Genomic DNA, 21134 nt, shown 5'->3' with positions numbered 1-21134 from the left:
GGGCCCCAAACAACCAAAGATACATGGACTGAAATTCTCTGTCCACTGTGTATTTGGACATGTGCATCTTCACACTTTGCTTTTACACAGCATCACATTGGTGCTTGATGCAATAAGATGCAAATGAGCTCTTAGTTACTGTTGCTAGAGGAGAAGAGCTCATGCTTTTACCCTTGAACAAAAGGGGTCTGGTGGCCGTCCATCTAGATTGAGTTTAGACCATTTTCAATATGCCAAATCTTGACTAAGATCATTTCTGATTCCAGAACCATTCAGATACACATCTTGCTTAAACTGACTAAATAATAAAAGTTCCTAACTATATAGTTGTTGTTTCAGTTTTGTTGCCTGCATATAACCATGCAAATTACTTGAATTATTATTATTATTATTATTTAGTATTTATACCCCATCCATCCAGCTGGGTTTCCCCAGCCACTCTGGGCAGCTCCCAACAGAATATTAAAAACCACATCTGTCCCTCAAAAACATCTGTTTAGTAAGCATACATACCTGCATAGCAGAAAATGAAAATTCCAGTCATCTATTATTGCATAAGTTAGTAGGAAAGTACCATAAATATCAATAAAAAGGATACAGCACAGGTTTCCATAGAAACCTGGACTTGGCCCAGCAAGACAGCTTATAAATATTTAAATAAAATGAATAAATAAGACTTGTAAGAGTCTGAGTCTCTGCCTTTTAAAATGATCTTTAATCATTGTAGTTATATTGTGCCCCAGTGAGCTAATATTACTCTTAGGTATAATGCTACCTTCTATAGGTTTTTCTACCCAATGTATTTATGGACTTTTAAATTATCTGATTTTAAAAAATACATTTTATTAAAGGTATTCTTCAGCTATCACTGCATTTTCTAATTACTGTATTTATAGTACTGGGCTAAAGTATTCGCTTCAGTCAATTATACCAGAGGCAAGACTAAGTTTTGCAGTAGAAGAAAACAAAAAGGGTGCTTCTTTTGTCTGCAGCAGAAATTCTATTGAATATTCATGACCAACACTGAAAAGACATCACTGACCAAAGCTCACTGAGAAGCTCTCAACAAACAAATAACATTCTGCAAAACATAAAAGCTTTTTGAAAGCTGATTATATTTACACATGTCTTTTATGAACAGTTCGATACTGTTTAAATAAATAAGCAGTGAACTCAAATAAGAACAGAGCACTGAGAAACTTTTGAGTCATCATTTTATTTTATGGTGAGCACTGGATTTTGAAGCATTACTTAGCTCTCATTTGGGGAAGGGGGACCAAAAAGGTGAATTAGATTTCTAAACAAAGTGTTGTTCACCTTCAGTGTTACTCAGGAATTTGAAAAACAGCTCTACGTTTTAAGCAGTGACAGTGAACGCAACTGCCACATAAGGAGTGGGGAAACCCTTAGGGTTATTTCAAAGATGGTGTGATTTTATTTTTCAAAATAGGATGAAAAGAATGAAAAGCAAGAGTAGCCTTTATCCAATCAAGTGTGTGACCAAAAGATGCTCACACAAGGTGAACTCCTTTTTCCTCCTCTCCACACAGCCCTCTTGACACCCCCCCCCACAAAAAAAAACCCACATTCCTGAAGGTTGGGGGATTCTCCAGAGGCTAGAGTAGAAGTGGGGAATTTGGGGTGGGGGGATAGGCCAAGCATTACTCATAGAAGCCTCCCTCTACCTGATTTTCCCCAATTCCCTTCTCCAGTTTCAGCTCTTCTGGTACTTATTCCAGGCCTTTCCTGAGAGTCCGCAGCAATTTGGGAGACCTCTGGGGGTAAACGAAGAGAGCTTTCCATTGCATCATAAGCACAAGGGGGTATAGGCCTATATTTGGGGAAATGGACCCCCAAGAGTGATGAGTACGACTATGCCTAATACATTGCAAGCATGCAATTCATAGAAGGAAGCTCCTTAAGCAGCGATTAGCTACAACTCCCTATGGAGTGTATCCTCTGAAGCAAACCTGGATTTGCAAAATGTACGAAATGGTCCCAAGTGCTTTGAGGAGATGCCGTCCCTCAAAAGCACAGTTGCCCAGCGTACGTAGTGAAAAATGTGGGAACCCGCCAACTGTCTGCAGCGCGCCAGACATGGCTCCTCTCTCTGGCAGAAAGCATGCTGCCACAGATGGTCAGAGAAAAAGAGGGAGCCACAAGATCGCAATCCTGCTTGGACGAGGAGGGCAGGGAAATGTGACTCCAAGGAGCTGCTGGGGTTGTTAGTTGAGGGAAACTGCCCCCCCCCACAAGCTCTGAGAGAGAAAGAGAAACAACATTCCTGCTCTCTGAGGAGACACAGTGCCAAGCTCCTGACCCTATCACTCTAAAATGAACTGCACCAGAATCCCAAAAGCCCAACTGCAAACGCCGCAACACCAGCACTACCTCCTCATCCACAATCGGGACGAAGGGAGACAAACGAGTACAAACACCCTCACACACAGGCAAAAAACTAATTACAATCACCCAGAAAAAAGTCAGAGGAGAGGAACACTGAAGGCTAGAATAAGGAAATTCCCCTCAAAGTCCCAAATGTTAATACATTTAATTTGCTGTGCCCTAAAGGAGCCTACATAACAAAGGAGGCACAAAAAACTGAATTGTTGCTGTGACTGATCTTTGCTTCAAATTACTGATCAAGGTGAAGAGAGAAGGCATTGAAGCTGTTGAGCCTGGCACTTTAAGAAGTGGAGTAATGACTGATTTCTGGCTGCTATTTGGAACATTTTGTGAACTCCTTCAGGCTTGTCATATAGCAGTCAGATACAGCTGCAGCCAACATAAACAACAACATGAATGTATCCGGCTTGTAAACAACAGACCCCTCACTAATGAATTTACTCGTGAACAACTCACTGTTGTCACTGCTCTTTTTATTTTTCCATTTATACTCAATGCAATGAAGACTAGCTTGTTTGTCTGATATAAGGAGGATCCTTTTGGATCAAAGGAAGGGACACTAGCTCCAGCATCCTATTCCAAAAGTGTCAGGGGTTTGGGGAATCCTGCAAACAGGACTCAAAATCTTCTTGGGCTCTTCTATCCCCATCTTCCTCATTGTAGAAAAATATTCTTACTTGGCTTTCAATGCTAATGCATGTTTTAATCCCCCATCTTTCTTTAATTACTTGTATTTCTCATTTGAACATAGGTTTTAATACTCTGCATTTGAATACTCAAGCACTTTATCTTGATTTATAATTTATTGTACCTTTTGTGCTTCAGTTATTAACAATCATGCATTAAAAACTGAATAAAAATACTTTTAGATCAATGAAGGGCAACAAAGGATTGCCATTGTCTGTCCCACACACATGCACACACCAGGAACTGAAATTCAGAGGCACTGGAACCTGAATGTTCCATTTGACTATCATAACCAATGTTCACTTTCTCCACAGCACAGATAATACAGTGGAACCTCAGGTTAAGTTTTGGAGGTCCATACTTAACCTGAAACTGTACTTAACCTGAAGCACCACTTTAGCTAATGGGGCCTCCTGCTGCCGCCACGCCGCCGGAGCACGATTTCTGTTCTCATCCTGAGTTCTTAACCTGAAGCACTATTTCTGGGTTAGCGGAGTCTGTAACCTGAAGTGTATGTAACCTGAAGCGTATGTAACCTGAGGTACCACTGTATTATAAACCTCTAACTACGCCCCTGCTTAGCTGTCAAAAAAACAACCTTTAGACAATGGTCGAGCGGCCAATATCGATCCTAAGATATAATACACAGAAAGCCCTGGAGTTTTCAGATGATAATGGGAAATTATGGCAAATCAGCATAGGACTGAGTGTGTCAACATAAATTTACGGAATATCCTTTCAGTCTTTCGGTAGTTTCCCAACTTTTGCAACCAAGTGCAAAATCTAAGAGTAAGAAACACAAAGGAATATTAATGTTTCTCCCAAACTGAAAGCTGTGTTTTTACACTGAACCACCAAAACCGTAGTTACCCTTCCTACTACACTGGCATCATAGTTTTAGGATACATACATCTGCCGAAAAGCAAATCTTTTTGCAGCATTTGTTTATGTCACAAGGTTTTAAAGAGAAGGTTCTGCTTTTGGTCCTGTGCATAAGAAATAAATCCATTTACTAGAATTTATAGAGCACCTACAGCTTTGTTACAGCTATGAAAGGAGAAACAAGACCCTTCTCTTAAGAGTTTAAAACCTAAAACAGAGGATTAAAAAGGATATGATAGGCAAATGTGAAAACATGCGGATATGAGAACGTAAGAGCGCTGCTGGAGCAGACCATCCAGCCCAGTACGCTGCTTCCAACTGTGGCTAGACAGATTCTTCAAGGAAGCCCACAAGCAGGACATGAAGGTCACAGCATCATTTCTCTGACTCCAGGACTAACTTGTGGCACAGCCCCCTTCTCTCTCCAGCATCCCCTATTTGAATGGCTGGGTGCAGGGAATTGGGGAACTGGTTGGTGTCCTTTTAGTCCCCTTTAAGCTCCTTATCTTCCTAGCTGCCTGATTTATATTTATACCCAGGCATGGCACTGTGGCAATACATTAATTATACATGAGTGACAAATGCCCTTTAAACATTTTCCCTGTACCAGGGATTAGGATCGGTTTCCAGTCTGGAGACCATAGGCCTGAATAAATTCTTTCTTCACATATGCTTTGGGACCTGTAAATCCGAACAGCAGCACTCACTCCCAATGTCCCTGGGATCTCAATGTCACTGATTATTATGGTGTTTATATTTCCTGCTCCCTGTTGTGCCTGTTGCTAGTCGCATGCTACACCCTGATGGCTCCTCCAGGTGCCTCAGAATTGGAAAAGCCTGCAGGAACTCAGGAGCTGTGGCATTAGTTAGCAGCTCTCTTGACAATGAAGGCGTCAGAAGGTTGCAGGCTTCTGTCCCTCCACTTACCCTCCTCTCTCTGTGTGTCCTAGTGCCTGCGGAATTTTGCTGAACACTTCTGTTTTCACACTGTTTCTAATTTGGCGGAACCTACCGTACAAGACCTGGATGTCAGTGGCTGCCTGGTCTCCAACATTCCAAAGTCTGAGAATCAAAGATGGGGCCTAGTGATGTCACGAGGTGGCTAACTCCTGAGTGGGGGGAAAGGCCGGCAAAGGGGCAGCCAGATAAGTGAAGGAGATGAAAATTAGCAATAAACTATACAAGATGTCCCTGCGTTTTGCTGTAGGGTGCTTTGGCCTCTTGGAACGGCTATCTTGTTCCTCTGTGCTTATATTGCCTAGCTCTGCCTTACCATCATGTGGACAGTCATAAATATGTTCATCCCTTAAAGGTAAAGATAAAGGGACCCCTGACAGTTAAGTCCAGTCGCGAACAACTCTGGGGTTGTTGTGCTCATTTCGCTTTACAGGCTGAGGGAGCCGGCGTTTGTCTGCTTTTGCAGACAGTTTTTCCAGGTCATGTGGCCAGCATGACTAAGCCACTTCTGGTGAAGCCAGAGCAGCACACGGAAACGCCGTTTACCTTCCCACCGGAGTGGTACCTATTTATCTACTTGCACTGCATGCTTTTGAACTGCTAGATTGGCAGAAGCTAGGACTGAACAACAAGAGCTCACCCCGTAGCAGAGCCTCGAACCGCCGACCTTCCAATTGGCAAGTTCAAGAGACACAGTGGTTTAAACCACAGCGCCACCCACGCCCCATGTTCATCTCTTAGGAATGATTAATTTGAAACCAGATGATCCTGAGTTCCTGTTGACTTTACCCCCTGGTATCAGTTTAAAAGCTGCTCCACTACCTTTTTAAAATGTTGTTTGGTTGCACTCTGGTGCAAGTGGAGTCCATCTTTTTTATACAGGCCTGGTTTGTCCCAAAATGTTATTCAAATCCAAACCCCTTCTCCTGACACGATCATCTCATCTCATCTACTCATTGACGCTCCTCACCTCTGCCTATCTAGCTACCCAGTATGTGGAGCAGGCAGCATTTAAGGAAGAAATAACTTGATGGTGCTGACTTTCGACCTTCTTACCTAACAATCTACATTTAGCTTCCAGGACCACAGAAGTACATTTCCCACTTCAATGGTGTCAACATGCACCACAAAATCCTGTAGACTGGCATCTCTAACAACTCATGCGAACAAGACAGCCCCCACAGATAGAAATAGGGACAATGATTTACCAGGGAACTGGTACCATAAAACAAGGATGGTTGGAGCATATGCTAAAGATGCAACACATGATGTTGGAAAAGTACTTCAAAAGTTGCAGAACACAGAGCATCTTCAGGCATTTGGTCCAAACTAAGAGGTCTGCCAAGCTTATTGCTCCTGCAGCATGGTGGCAATGCCTGTGTATAACACGGCTCTGGCTCCTCTTGCTTGTCACTTCTCTCAAACTGCGCCATTTTCTGCATCAAGTGAAATAAACTGATAGACATTCAAAAATACACACAATTAAGGAACAAGGAATGTGAAAGCATTAAAAAGCTTGTTTTAATTCAATTTAAATCCTTCCATTTATGCTACTATTTTCTAGGAATATTATTTACTAATATATATAACTAGACCAAATAATTATGGGTTCAAGTTGGCTATTTTTGCTACACTTGACACTTTAGTTTGCTTCTATGCATAGTTTACTCAGAAGCAATTCCCACCAAGTTCAATGGGACTAAGCTCACTCCCCAATTAAGTGCACATAGGGCTGCATCTTTATATTCAATTAGCATCTACATAGTCAATTAGCAAAACACATTTCAGTTTAACATGTTGTGTAAAGGGCTTTCTATGTTTACTCAAGCCCCAAAATTCTGTGAAATTACATTAATGCCATGTTCTTAACAGACGTTATATAGGCAATATTGATAGAGTATTGTATCTTATCCTGTAGCTAGTTCCAGCTTCACTACTGCCATGGCTATGAGTGGCAGAGCTGTAGACCTAGTCCCAGATTGTTCTGTGTACTGAAATAGACACATGGAATCTATGCAACCAATACCATTCACACAGAATGATAGAGCTGGAACCAAAGACTTTTTTTTTTCAACAAAACTGATTACCTTTTGAGAAAGCTATGCCTATAATTCTCTCATCAGGCAAACTTGAAATGGAAAATGTGAAACACAATTTTAAAAGGAAAAAAAATATTCTCACTAATGATTTCTTATAAATATCACACGTCATTTAGAAGGGCAAGAATTCACAAGCAACTTTAGACTAATTTATTAAGTGAAATAAGAGTTGCCAACTTTTATTGGCTACTGATGCTTTTTTGCCAGTACAATTGGTTTACTGGGTGACATTAGCAGGGGTACGCATAGGTCCCCATGGCCTAATATCACACCAGTTGATTTCTACACACTGTATGGTTGTTAAAGATCAAAGGCTGGCCCAGCTGGGGGTTTTCAGGTCAACTGGAAAGCCTTGCATTTAAAGGCTACAATGGAAAGAGAGGAAATACAGCAGATAAATCACACACAAGTACCCTAAATCTCCTTTTCTACTTTTTTTCCTGAAGGTTCTTCTGTGCCTTAAAAATCTGCCTGTTGAAAATTCAACCCCATGCCTCTCAAACTATTTTTTACTTATCTCCTGGGTTTCTTCTCCTTATCCCTTTTCGATGTAATTTCTAATCCCTTGCCTTACCTCAGGGGTCTGCAACCCGCGGCTCCGGAGCCGCATGTGGCTCTTTTACACCTTTGCCGCGGCTCCGGGGCGGATACTAGCGAGGGGAGGAAGCACATTGTGCGCCCCGACACTCCCCACTGTGCAGGCGCTGTACTGGCTGTGACGTCGCATGGGGGCGGTGCGTGCGTTAGTCACCTTCCCGCCCGCTGTCAGACTGGAGGGCAGCGGTGCGCATGCTTTAAATGTCGCAATGGTTTTGCAGCTCCCAGTTGTTTTTTCTTCGGAAACGGGTCCAAGTGGCTCTTTTTGTCTTAAAGGTTGCAGACCCCTGCCTTACCTGAACTGTAAACCCTTCAATAATGTGGCTGTCTGTGAGAATCCTGCTTAGCAACTACATGCTTCTTTACTTCCAGAAATAATAAACAAGTCCATTGACTAATATTGGCCACAAAAATGCCTTTTTAATGAAACTACCATTAGAGGAAGGCACATACTAGACTTTCCCCTTGACCTAACACAACAAGCCATTTCTCAAAAGATGCAGTAGAAATTGAGAAATCTTTCTAGGGGGGAAAACATTTCAGCACAGCCTTTGAAAGAAAAACACACATAACAGCTGTCAACATGCCAGAGTCAAGCTTCAAATCAGTTTATTGAACCATTTTATAACTATAAGCCATAAAACCTTATTTCCCATAATTTCTCATTATTATAGCAGAATGTGTTCCAGCCAACTCACCATTAACACATAGGCACAATTATGGCCTCATAATGCAAATGATATACATTAAGATATATTACTGAGGATAAAGTCTGAATATCCAAATTTATTGCTAGTCATAGAATTATAGAGTTGGAGGAGATCTTGCGCAGCCTATCTAATAAAACTCCCTGCTTGGTACAGGAAATCCAAAATCAGAGTATCCCCAAGAAAAGGCTATCCAGTCTCTGCTTAAAGGCCTCAAGCAAAAGTGAGTTTACTATCCCTCTAGGTCAGGGGTCCTCAAACTTTTCAAACAGCGGGCCAGTTCACTGTCCCTCAGACACTGTTGGTGGCCGGGCTATAGTTTGAAAAAAATATGAACAAATTCCTATGCACACTGCACATATTGTATTTGTGGTGCACAAAAAACAGGAAAAACAAAACAATATTTACAATATACTTTAAAGGCATTAAACATGGTGACATCATGGGCACTAACCAATTTGCTCTGTTCTGCCAGAAATGTAAGAATCTCCTTCTGCAGAACGTGAACCTTTTCAACAAGATATATTTGGATTAAATGCAGTGCAGTTGCTCTAAGGGTGAAGACACTGGAAGAGACAGCATAGGCAGAGCATAGCCATCACGACTAGTAGCTGTTGATAGTCCAATCCAGCAACTTCCACAGTTTAACTTGGTGCAGTGTGCATGTGGTTTCTGTGGGCTTAGAAGTATGTGACAATGGGGGGGGGGGCACTTGTGTTACACACAGGTCTTTGGAGAATAAATTCTGATTGCAAGAAATGGTCAAAGGAGGAAGAAAGAAGGGGAGGGCGGATGAGAGGTGTGTGTAAGGGGGCAGGAGAGGAATGACAGGGTCCACTTAAAGGGAGAGGCTCTTGGAGATTTCTGAAACCCCAACTGTTGGGAGGCAAGGGAAGTGACCGGGGAAGGGGACCTCCCTGCCACTTGGCCACAGGCGAAGGCGAAGTCTGAAAGCACTGCTGACCAGAAGGAGAAGCTACAATGGAAGTAGCAGCCCTCGCTGGGGTCCCACAGAGAATCCGTGGCATCGGCGTGAGCACTGGCTGTGCAGTCCAGCGTCTCCATTTATATATAGTTTGTATAGTACAGTAGCTGTAGTGAATAAAAGAATATATTCTTCAGCGCTGTCATCCGAGTGATTTATGCTCTGCTGTACTCTGCTGTGAACGACTGTCTTCTGGAAGTGAGTTTGGTGCTCACAGCTCTGAGTTGTGAGTCCACAGCACTTAGACCTGTTCCTGCAGAAGAAGGTCTCTGGAAGTGCTACCCCAGCTCGCCTGGCCCAGTCGGGGCTGAAGTGGTTGAGCCCAGTCGGTGGCACTGGCTCAAAGGCGAAGCTGACACTCCAGGTAATCTTAACTCTCTTAAGGCAGGCTGTAAATGCACAGGAAAGCGTGACGGCATAATGACTCCCCTTCTCTCCCGTTCCCTGCAATTTGACGTGGAACGGGAGAATGAAAAGCAAAATGTGGCGCTCAAAACAAATGACTGTCGAGGGAGGGAATAGTTGAGTAAGTAATTGCCTTTGCGCAAGAAAGACGAAGGAAAGGAAACCGGGGAAAGAAAAGGAAGCGAGAGGAGCGGCTTTTCGGTTGAAACTGCCAGGAAGCAAAGTGGGGAGGGCGGGAAGTGCCAAGCGAACCAGGGAAAAGAGGCCGCTTAGTAAGGCAGTGGGAAGAAAGGAGCATGGAATGAGAGAAAACCTCAGGGTTCAGTCCACAACAGCCTCTCAGCTCCTGGGGCTCCTCTGTACCTTGTCAAGCTAAAGCAGCCTCTCTCCCGACCGATGAGGCCTCGCCTTCCCCAGCCCTCTGGACCCGCGTGTTCCCTGGCACCGCCCACCATGTTCCTGTACCGCTAAAGTTTTGGGCCAAGACCTATTAGACAGTGGCGGGTTCTGCAATTGCTGGGCGGGCAGGATACAGGACCCTGGCAGGCTGGATGTGGCCCGCAAACCATAATTTGAGGATCCCTGCTCTAGGTAATTGGTTCGGTTGTCATACTGGTTTTTCCACTGTCAAACTGCTCTTCTTAAGATGCTTCCCCTAATGTTCAAGCAGTTTCTATTCTCTGGCCCAGAGGTTAGGTCTTGGGTGTTTGTCCCAAATATCTAGCATTCTGAGTCAGATCTGTCTTATTTAATATAAGACAGGGTTACTCACTTTGTAAGCCCAGAACAAGAGGCTATTTCTCCATTTTTCTGCCTTTGCTGAACATCTGCATGCACTTTGCATGCACATACAGTCCACAAGGAATTGTAGGACCTCAGGCTGAAACAGGTTCTCCACACCTACACAAAAGCTTCAAATTGTGGTTATCTCTCTCCCTCTCCCCCCCCCCCTTTGATTGCCACATTTAATGTCCTTATGAAATAAGGCAAGTTTACTACCATTATATAAGCAGGCTAGCTTTGATGAAGGCATGAATTATTTAGAAAGCCAAAAGATACTTACCCAGTAGTATATGGTATGTTTATCCCCCCTAGATTAATGCTTTCGCATCCAACAATGAACAGTGTTGAAAAGCAGAGCAAAGACACACCACTGCAGATCATTGCCAGCTTTGCAGACTCTCTTGCACTGAGCTTGAGTTTTTTTATAATGTAGCCCCCTAAGACAATACCAACACCAGCACTTGGAACAATGATCACACCTGATTAAAAGGAAAGAAAAGGGTAAAATTAAAACACTTTCTATGTTACAAAGAATGAAAGAATAAAAGGGGGCGGGAAGAGAAAAACCTTCCCTACCAGTGTGGCTGTGAAATTTCTACACTTTTTTTATGATAAAACATTAAATATCCCATCCTTAAATTCAAGCAGAACTCTAAGGATGTCATGCAAAGACAAAACAGTATGACCCCATTGCCTAAGGCTGGTTCTCACACAAGCAGATGAGGCGATAATTGGGCAATTTCATGATTGCCCTGCACACATTGAATCTGCTTAAGATCGGCCTCAGAGGTCCTGTCTGTGGACTCACCATCCAGATCCATCAAAGTGGTCAGAACTAGAGACAGGTCATTTTGGTGGTGGCCCCCATATTTGTGGAATGCCCTCCCTAAAAAGGCACACACACACACATATCGTACTGGATTTTATGCAGACCTTTCAAGCAGTTTTTAATGAAAATGTGTGCTGCTGTGCATGGTCTTAACCACTACTGCTTTAATGTATTCAGATTGATTTTATTAGTGCTTGAAGTATAGGATAAATTCTATAGTGATTTTTATTAGCATATGAAGCATATAATAAATTCTATTGTTGTATTTTGTGTACCAGAAGGGGGGGGGCAATATACAAATTCTGAAGTAATAGTCTTCCATACAAAATTAAAAATCAGTGCATATGAAAAACACACACCTAGATATGAAGGAGAAGGAATCTAACTAGCCTAAGCCTTCTCTGTGACATGCTACTTTTCTGGCAGGGTTTTTCTTCTTCATGGAGGAGCATTTAATCATATGTTCATCACCTTAAGTGAAAAGTAGTGCAGCCCAAAACGCAACTTAACCGTCACAGCAATTCTTCATGAGAACTTCACCACAGCAAAAAAGTGTCAGAATTTTCACTGCCCTTCAGTTATGTCAAAGGATTAATAAAAGCTTCCTTATGATTTTTCCAGAAGCAGCAGAAACAGAATAAATAGAGCTATTGTTAAATACAAGCAGAAATATTGCTTTGTTTTCATGCTAGGCTGGGAAGGGAACCAGCTCCAAGTGTTGTTGGAAAATACATGAAATTCAAGAGAATTAAATTAAGTTTCTAATTGGGTGATAATTCTTTATTTAGATACAAACGTGGTATAGATTGTAATTCATTTCCTTTTAGATGGGATTTCATGACTAAGGATTATTTTATGGAACTGTCTTCCTGATGCTAGATCTAGTTTTTGAAAAGTCTCAACAGAGAGAGAGAGAAAAAAAATAGGAAAAAAAATGCATCACGGCCTAAAATATTTATATCTATCTATTTATTGCAAGTGGCAAAGCAAAGTCAAAGTAAACACATGGAAGGATGGTAAATTAACTGGATCTGCAAATCAATTACTTCACAGTAAGAAATTCTGTACTAGCAAGGTGTGGACTATATGGGAAACAAGTAAGAGCCTGAGAAACCAAAGGGCCTACTTTTGGCCTGTTGTTGCATCTCTACAAAATCTCCTCAGAATTTGGGAGCTCCTTTCCCTTTGATCTCTTCCCTTCTACCAACTGCTTCCTTGACATTTGAACTCACAGTTATCCCTGCACATGGAGTTCCTTCTAGTTTAAACAAATATTTCATTATTTCTCATGGCAATCAAGAATAAGAAACACTGTAGTTATTATGCAAAACTATAAACCAAATGTGCTAAACTCATTTGCTTTGTTTTCCTTTTGAGAATCTAGGTGATATTTGTTTATGCTCCCTATATAGGCCCTTCTATTAATGAGCAACTGAACCACTAGAAATAAGTGGTAAACAATTTATAGACTCCAAGAAGCAGATTAAAATCAAACTGACAAAACGGACTTTGTAAAGGCCACACGGGAAACAACACATATTCTTTTTGACTATGTACTGTATATGAAATGCAAAGCAATGCATTCTGAAAAGAGCACTCAGTTATGCCATGATTTGCTCAAAGGAGATTCCAAAGTTAAGCATGTGCTAAGCAAGAGTGTCACATGTCATTTTCAAATCTAGTATCTGATTGCTTGCTACTGTGTCACACATAAGTTACTTTCCAAAGACAGCTAAGAATGGATTCTGAATGTGTCAAAGATGCTACTGTATTAACTGCCCCAAACCAAGAATAGTTTTGAGTCAGCAATATCCAGTTTCTGTCCTTGAGTTGGCGTCAAAAGGTTGCAACAAAAAGTTTTCCAACACTGGAGAAAATAATAATATACAAATACCTATTGTATGGTTTTCACAAGTGGTACTAGGCAATCTTAAACAAGGAAATAGACCCCACTGAGTAGAGTGAGGCTTAAATGTGAAGAAAAAATGGACAGAATTGGGCTGTGAGAAAGACCGTTTTCAAAAATCTAAGTTGATCCAAAAGTATGCATCAACTAACCAGTTTCTGTCTCTCTCATTCTTGGGTTGGACATTAGCAATTTCTCATATCAAGCTTAAGGCTTGGTTTACCCTGACTTTATGAGTACACATCTAATACTAGGCAATGATACAATTAAGGCCCTTGGGTATGCCATAAAACACAGAAGCAACATTCATTAAGAGCCTGAGTAGCTTCTGTACTAATCACATGGAATTACAAGACTGTCAATCAAAATAGCCTTTACTGTATTTTATGTTATAGAATGAACAACTTCCATACGCTGTGGAGGTGTCCATACAGGATTGTCTGCGCCAATTTTCTTTATTTCACCATTTGTACAAAACGTCTCTTGGCTACTCCCCTTATAAAAATTTATTAAAATATGGAACGTTTCAACTAAGTTTCTCCTGCCCCTATAGGAATTCCATGTCAAGGTGCTTCCATTACTTCTCTTCATCTCTTCTAACTACACAGTTTTAACTACCCTTCCTAGACCTCTTCTTTGGCAGTAAATAGAAAGTGTTTTCCCATTCAAGGACTCTAGAGCAGTGAAGTCTTGCCAAGATGCAATTTACATCAGGCTATTTTAGTTTAGCTAAATGGGTCCTTTCTAAGTACATTTATAAACCTTGATAATTATGTTAGCTGGCTTTTTAAAGGAGGCTAAACTATTTCATATAGGATGATCTTGGGAAAGGGTTTAGTGTTTGCAGGTTGATTTTATGGTGCCACCTTTTAAAAAATGAATTGTTTTAACTATGTTTTATGCTGTCTCAACAATAATGTTGGTTTTAATATTTAATGTATTTTGTAATCTGTTTTGAGTATGTGGCCAAAAGATGGGAGGGTATATAAGGCATATTATGATCGCCACCACTGGAACCCCCAAATTCAGAGCAACATCCATTTGATTCTCAGGTGCTGGAAGCAAACATTATGGAATAGCCTTGTTTCCAATTAACTCAGAGGCCTGCAAATAGTCACTGCTGGGAGAAAATAGATGGACCTTTGGGTTGATTCAGCTTGGTAATTGTGATGTTTTAATGCCTTTACATGGAAATTCATACAAGAGCTATATAGATTTAAATAACCAGAGTAATAGTTTCAGTTATTGCTGAGATGAAAAATGAGTAAAGATATGGACAGGCCATTTGACCAATGAATGACCTGCAAGCAAGAGAGTGAGACATGCTGAAAGAGCAGTAAAGTTCGCTCTTAAGCAATCAGTAGCAATCTAACAGGTCAGGACAACATTTCGATGGTGCTGGCATTGCCAGAGCAATTTTATTTCTGCATGAGAAAACATTATCACACTACAGGCATGGCAAATTGCTCATATATAAGCAATGGGTACCTATAAGGCCGAATAATTGCAAACTGTAAAACAAACAATTAAAAAGAGCATTGCTGAAACTTTTCTAATAGTTTTCTTTTGCCAGTCACAGAAGAATAATTCTTACAGGTTTCCTTACTGATGGCAATGCCTTACCAGTGTAGATGCTGGCATTAGAAGCTGGGATGCCAAACTGTGACTCGATGAACTTGGGGATGAAGGTAATAAAAGCAGTAACAATGGCACTCTCGGCTGTGTATGACAAACTCACAAAAAGGAATGTCATGTTGCTTAAGATCCTGACAGCTGCTCTTGGAAGTTCTACAAATGACACAAAAATAAAAATAGAAGTATGACACATGAACTTTATATATACATAATGAATGGAAAACAAAAAGAAAATCAGCCTGCTTTGAACTGGATTTGAAGGAATGGTTACCATCCAAGACCTCTTCCTGGGGGTTCCACAATGTGAATACAAAATAATATTAGCATTTGTTAGTGCCTTTCCAACATTCCCAAGTGTGTTTCCACAAGTAGAAGTCTTAGGAGTAAATAACTCAGTGACAGACGACCTGCCTTACATGTAAAAGACCCCAGGTCCAATCTTTGGCATCTCATCCTAAACAGATCAGGTAGATGGTGATGGGAAAAATCTCTGGCAAAAATCCTGGAGAGCCAGTGACAGTCAGAGTAGACAATACTGGACTAGACTGTCTCAGCATAAGCTAGGATCAGATGTCCAAGTCCCAGGAACTGTAATTGTAGAACTAAATACACAATCCCGTTTGGCAGGCCTTGGTTATAATGAACAGCAGGGTACAGCCCAACATTATATGGATTTCAAAAGTTCCTTTTGATGTGACACTGGTTGTACAGAAGCTACTGCAGTATGGCTCCTTCATGTGCGGGTCAGGAAATGGTTATAAATGAGCCCATGCTGCAGCTCATTCCTATCTGGACACTACTCCTGGAAATGGGGACAAAGTTAGCCTACGGTAGAGGCAGGATGTGTGTTCATCATATTATCCAAGTGACATGGGAAGGGGTTCTGCTACTGTAGTTCCCATGCCACCATGAAAAAAGGAACTGAGTGTAGAGACAGGAAGAGCATAGTGAGGACTGCTCAGTGTGTCTTATCAGAAATTCTCTACTGCCTCCAGTCCTCAACCTCATAGGGACATTTTGCGGGGCTGATGTTTCAGCAACTGTCTTACATTTAAAAGTGCCAAGAAGAAAGAGACTGGCCAAGCAGACTATAAATGAGCAACACAGAACACAAGAGACGATAGGGGGAAACTACAACAGCAAACACTCTTCTCTGCAACCTCTACTACTTCTCTCTTCTCCACAAACACAATGATATCCCTAACTTTTCATATCACTGCAATGGACATAATTTTTGTAAGCATTTCAATTTGCCAGAGAGAACAATCCTCTTCCTGAACACTGTTCTACCAGCCCCCGACCCCTGAGCCGCTTGTGGGGACACAGAGGGAGGAGAGGGGAGATCATTCCACTTTGCAGCATAGCCTGACCATTTTCAGGTCAACTTGGCCAAACAGCCAATAAGGGTGATTTCTCCCCCAACGTTTGTAATGAATACTTTTAATGGGGGCCAAGGAGAAGCATTACGGCAAGCCCTGGGGAATTACAGTGGAGGTGGATGCAGCAATTTTTCATTTAAAATAATGAAGACATATAGCAGTCACTGCAAAAATTCAGCAGAATGCTACTCTGCAACTTTTCCTGACACACAGTCATTTAGAGGACAATGCTGAAAGTCTTATTTCCAGAAGACTTGCTCAGATTTGAACTACGCAAAAGAGAATGGTTGAGGAACTGCATCACAAAGTTTAGATGTGAAGAAAGCCAAAACTAAAAAATGGCATGAAGCACATTTTCTTATAGCCAATTAAATCTGCTGAATTGCTAACTGAGCAATTATGACACTGCAATGTCAAAGAAAAAGAAAAAGGTGACATTTTCAAAGGTGAATATGAAACTGTACCGATATGCCAAGAAATGATGGTGCAGTTTTATGACAATGCCACAACTAGGTCACCAAATGGTGCTAGAATTATATTACAGGCCACAAAAGGTTTGGGGGGGGGAGTCACTCAGTCACATTGGAAAGCAACTATAAAGCAAGCCCAGATTTTAAAACAACTTCAAACCAACCATGGTTGAAAATCCTGGTTTCTTTGGATTTCCCTGCTCAAAGACTAGTTATTTAATGACTTCCTGATTTAATTCTGACTCATACAAAAGGAAGGAGTGAAGAGGTTGTATGCACTGGCAAAAAGCTTATGCATACATTGTTGAGCCACTATTGGATGACCCTAAATCAGCCTCTATGTACCCCTTTGTGTCTTATTTTCTGCCCCATGTGCTTATGGGCTTTGAATGCCCAATAAGAGTAGTTTAAATAGGATATTATATATATTATTTCTGTTACTAGTACCACCAACTATAATATATTACTTTTGCAGTGTCTTAAAACAGAAATTGTTTCAATTACGTTAATGTATAGACAGAAATAAACTGGAGAAAAATGAAGGCAATTGTACATTTGCCCAATAACAGATAACATATAACTCCTTTGCTTTCCCAATTTGTATAACAATGACTAAATCTTTACATACAGGGCAAGCTGGTTCTGTTCTCTGCTCTGGATGTTATGATATTTCTACTGACAGCTATCTGAACACATTGAGTTGGATCCAGACTCACTAAAATCAATGGGACTTAAGTTGGTTTTGGCAAACAGTGGCTGACACAGCACAAGCCTAACATATCTACTCAGAAGTAAGCTCTACTGAATTCAAAGAGAGTTACCTACTCCCTAGGTAAACAGGATTAGGATTTCAGCCTTAGTCTGAATTCAACCCATTGTATCAATTGCTTGGTGAGATAGCAGTAATTTGCAGCCAAACCTATACATGCCCACTCAAAAGTAAGTAAAGGTAAAGGGACCCCTGACAATTAAGTCCAATCACAAACAACTCTGGGGTTGCGGTGTTCATCCCGCTTTAAAGGCCAAGGGAGCCGGCATTTGTCCGCTTCTGCAGTCAGTTTTTCCGGGTCATGTGGCCAGCATGACTAAGCCGCTTCTGGCGAAACCAGAGCAGCACACGGAAACACCGTTTACCTTCCCGCCCGAGCAGTACCTATTTATCTACTTGCACTGCGTGCTTTCGAACTGCTAGGTTGGTAGGAGCTGGGACCGAACAACGGGAGCTCACCCTGTTGCGGGAATTCGAACCGCCGACCTTCCAATCGGCAAGCCCAAGCAGCACAGTGGTTTAACCCACAGCGCCACCCGCATCCCGAAAAGTAAGTACAGTGGTACCTCTGGTTACGTACTTAATTCGTTCCGGAGGTCCCTTCTTAACCTGAAACTGTTCTTAACCTGAAGCAACACTTTAGCTAATGGGGCCTCCCGCTGCTGCCGCGCGATTTCTGTTCTCATCCTGAAGCAAAGTTCTTAATCCGAGGTACTATTTCTTAGTTAGCGGAGTCTGTAACCTGAAGTGTATGTAACCTGAAGCGCATGTAACCCGAGGTACCACTGTACCAATGCGTTAAAAGGGACTTAACCCCTGGTAACTACACATATAATTGTAACTTCTGGCTACTAAACTTTATACTTTTTTCATCACAAGTTATTAGAATAACCAGCATTGCTCTGCAATTCCAGTTGGAAGGCACTTTCAGTTTCAGAATTTCCAGTGTCCAGACAATAGTTGTGAATGTAACTAACCCACACCTCATTTGAATATCTGCTTCCTATATTTACCTAAGCACCCGCCAGTTCTCATTTTTAGACAGATGCCGGCATGGAGACCATCTACATGATGAGGAACTAGGAAATCGTGACTGGTGCTATTCCTTGTGGTGATGACAAAAGCTACCATGCAGAGGCTGTTTCCAGCTTATCTAAGGCAGTAACAAAAACTGTTGATCATATTCTTACATTCTTCCACAGCTACATAATCCATATGAGGCCACAGGATTGCGGGACAGGGGAGAGAATGTGGCCACATTATGATTTATGAAGCTGTGGAGGAACATGACAAATGTCTTGAAAGATCCTGACATGCTTAGCACGGACTGCATGTACCAGGATGTTGTGATTTACCCAACACCAACTGTGGATTGGCCAGAGATTACAGTTGGTCCTGAGATAGAATACCATATGCTACAAAACACTGGTTACTCTCCCATTTCCCAAGTGCACTATTATTGCCTATTGGCTTTCATTATCAATTTTCAGCAGAAACTAACAGTAATGGTATGATTTTAAACCTCACCCCAATCTGATATTTTAAAAACATATATTACCTCTAACATTCTTTCCAAATCCCATTGAAGCAGGGACTTCATGGTCTACCTGACTTTTGCTGTTTGCTTTTTCTTTTACAATATCATCATCACTTGAAACATCATCAGCATGCATCTTCTTTTTCTTCTTTTTCTTGTGTCGAGGTGGAAGCTTTTTGGGGAAAGTAAACATTGGAAGTATGACAAAAAGCATCGCAGTGGCACAAAGGAGGAACCCACTCCACCTGAAGTTGAGAGATAAAAAAGAACAATTGCAGCTGAGCTATATGTGTACTGCAACCAGAAACAAAAACTAGTGACTGAGACTGTACAAAGATTCTCTGCATCTTGTAAAACAGAAAACATCCAATGTACTTCTAATTATTTCATAAAATATTTCTTTACATGGCGACTAAAATTAAAAAATTGACATACAAGAGTCACAACTAGAATCACAAAGACTCAAACAGCCTGGTCTGCACATAACATTAAAGTGCAGTTTATTAATTAACTATGGTTGATTAACTATGGTTGATTAAGCTATGTGTGAACCCAACCAAGCAGCTTAACTAGGATTTTTTTACTGCCAAATCATGAACTGGCTTCTAAGAGACTGACAAAGCTTGGTTTGCTTTAACTATAATTTGGCATTAAGTGTGAATCCAGCACTCTTTTTTAACCACAGCTCGTTTGGCCATCCCATCACAGATGCTCACCAAAGTGTAAAGCCATGAGGCAAGAGCAGCTAGAAAGCAAACCAAATAAGCCATGGTTTATTTGATTGTCTATGGGAGAACTTGTGGTTTGTTTGTTTGTTTGTTTGTTTGTTTGTTTAAAAAACCATAGCTTAAAGTTTAATCCATAAACAAACCAAGGCTTCATATAATGTGCGAATCAAGCCAATATATGATACAAAATGAATTTCTATTAAATCAACAAAAACTAGGTGACAGAATATCAATCAAGTAGGCAAATAGCACTTGCAGTACAAACCAAAATAAGTTTGAAATGAATGTTAAGGCAGACAGCAGGTGTCTATTTCAGCAGCGAATTAAGCATGTCCTCCTCAGCATTTAGTAGGAAACTAAAGTTATGTGGCCACTGGTGCTACTTTTTCCCTCATCTCTTTTGTCTCTAGTTACTAAGCTAAATTTGGCTCTCAAACTTCAGTTGCATTCCAGTTCAGTCAGAGTTTTCTTTTTACCTGTACGGTTGATGTGTAGCAACCAAACAGCCAATCTGAAAGAAAATATTTTCTGGAGGAAAAACATTGCAGAACTGGATGCTGACATGGACTCGGTATTATTCCGTCCTAATATTCTATTCTGTGTGTGGTTCACATGGGTTACCTTACTCTACCTGTGTTAGATTTTCCAGAATGAATATATACCGGTAGAGAGAGATGGAGACCTCCCACATTCCGAGGTCACCAGCTGCTGGCCATTAAGTAGCTGAGTGTACCATCTGCAGAACACCAATTAAGGAGCATCTGGTAGAAATAAGAAGCCATAGGCTTTATGGCTACTCAGTGCCTTGTAAATGTGCCTAATTATAGCACAGCACCCAGTTATTTCTGGCAGATGTTTGGCACTGAATGTCTGGAAAATCTAAGGCCATATTTCTTCAAATTAAGATCACCACTATTATTGTCATGGTTAGATTGTTCATGGTTAGATTGTTAACTCCCTTCACTGCGACTCTTATATAATTATTGCTGCTCCTTTAATGTCGTCGCAGCTGTTTCTAACCCACTTGCTGCTAAAACTAAACAGTGCTTTGTCAACTTGGCTATCTCAGCGAACAGCAAGAAGAAATTAGGGTGCTAAAGTTGTTAACACTAATCAGATATCATCATGGTCAGTACCTGGATGGAAGGATGTTTGATACATCTATAGGAAGCTACTCTGTGCTCCCAACAGAAGGGGAATGTGATTAATTGAGATTAATTAATCTGAAAATGCACTTATGCAGCATGGGCTGCTTGGCAAGCAAAACACAACAAGTAAGAATTGTCCTGTTGGTTCTAACCAAAAGGTCTATCTACTCCAGCATCTCTGGGAAACTCACAAGCAGGGCATAAAGGTGATGCCCATCTCTGTTG

At 41.2% G+C, this 21134-nt stretch overlaps 1 protein-coding gene across 4 annotated transcripts in view; it reads right to left on the bottom strand.

Moving 5' to 3' along the window:
- SLCO5A1 (solute carrier organic anion transporter family member 5A1) overlaps positions 1-21134 on the bottom strand; it is a 59341-nt gene that overhangs the window by 9003 nt on the left and 29204 nt on the right. For all 4 annotated transcript variants that reach the window (XM_083451021.1, XM_083451023.1, XM_083451022.1 and 1 more), the window contains 3 exons: positions 19055-19278; positions 14867-15031; positions 10789-10987 (listed from right to left, as the gene is read on the bottom strand). In XM_083451021.1, the coding sequence (XP_083307147.1) occupies positions 10789-10987; positions 14867-15031; positions 19055-19278 (588 nt within the window). The remainder of the gene's footprint in view (positions 1-10788; positions 10988-14866; positions 15032-19054; positions 19279-21134) is intronic.

The sequence above is a fragment of the Podarcis tiliguerta genome (assembly GCF_965153285.1).
Source record: "Podarcis tiliguerta genome assembly, chromosome: 7".
Classification (NCBI taxonomy): domain Eukaryota; kingdom Metazoa; phylum Chordata; class Lepidosauria; order Squamata; family Lacertidae; genus Podarcis; species Podarcis tiliguerta.
The sequence above is the reverse complement of the archived record's forward strand: the minus strand, read 5'-3'. Positions and strand labels throughout refer to the sequence as shown.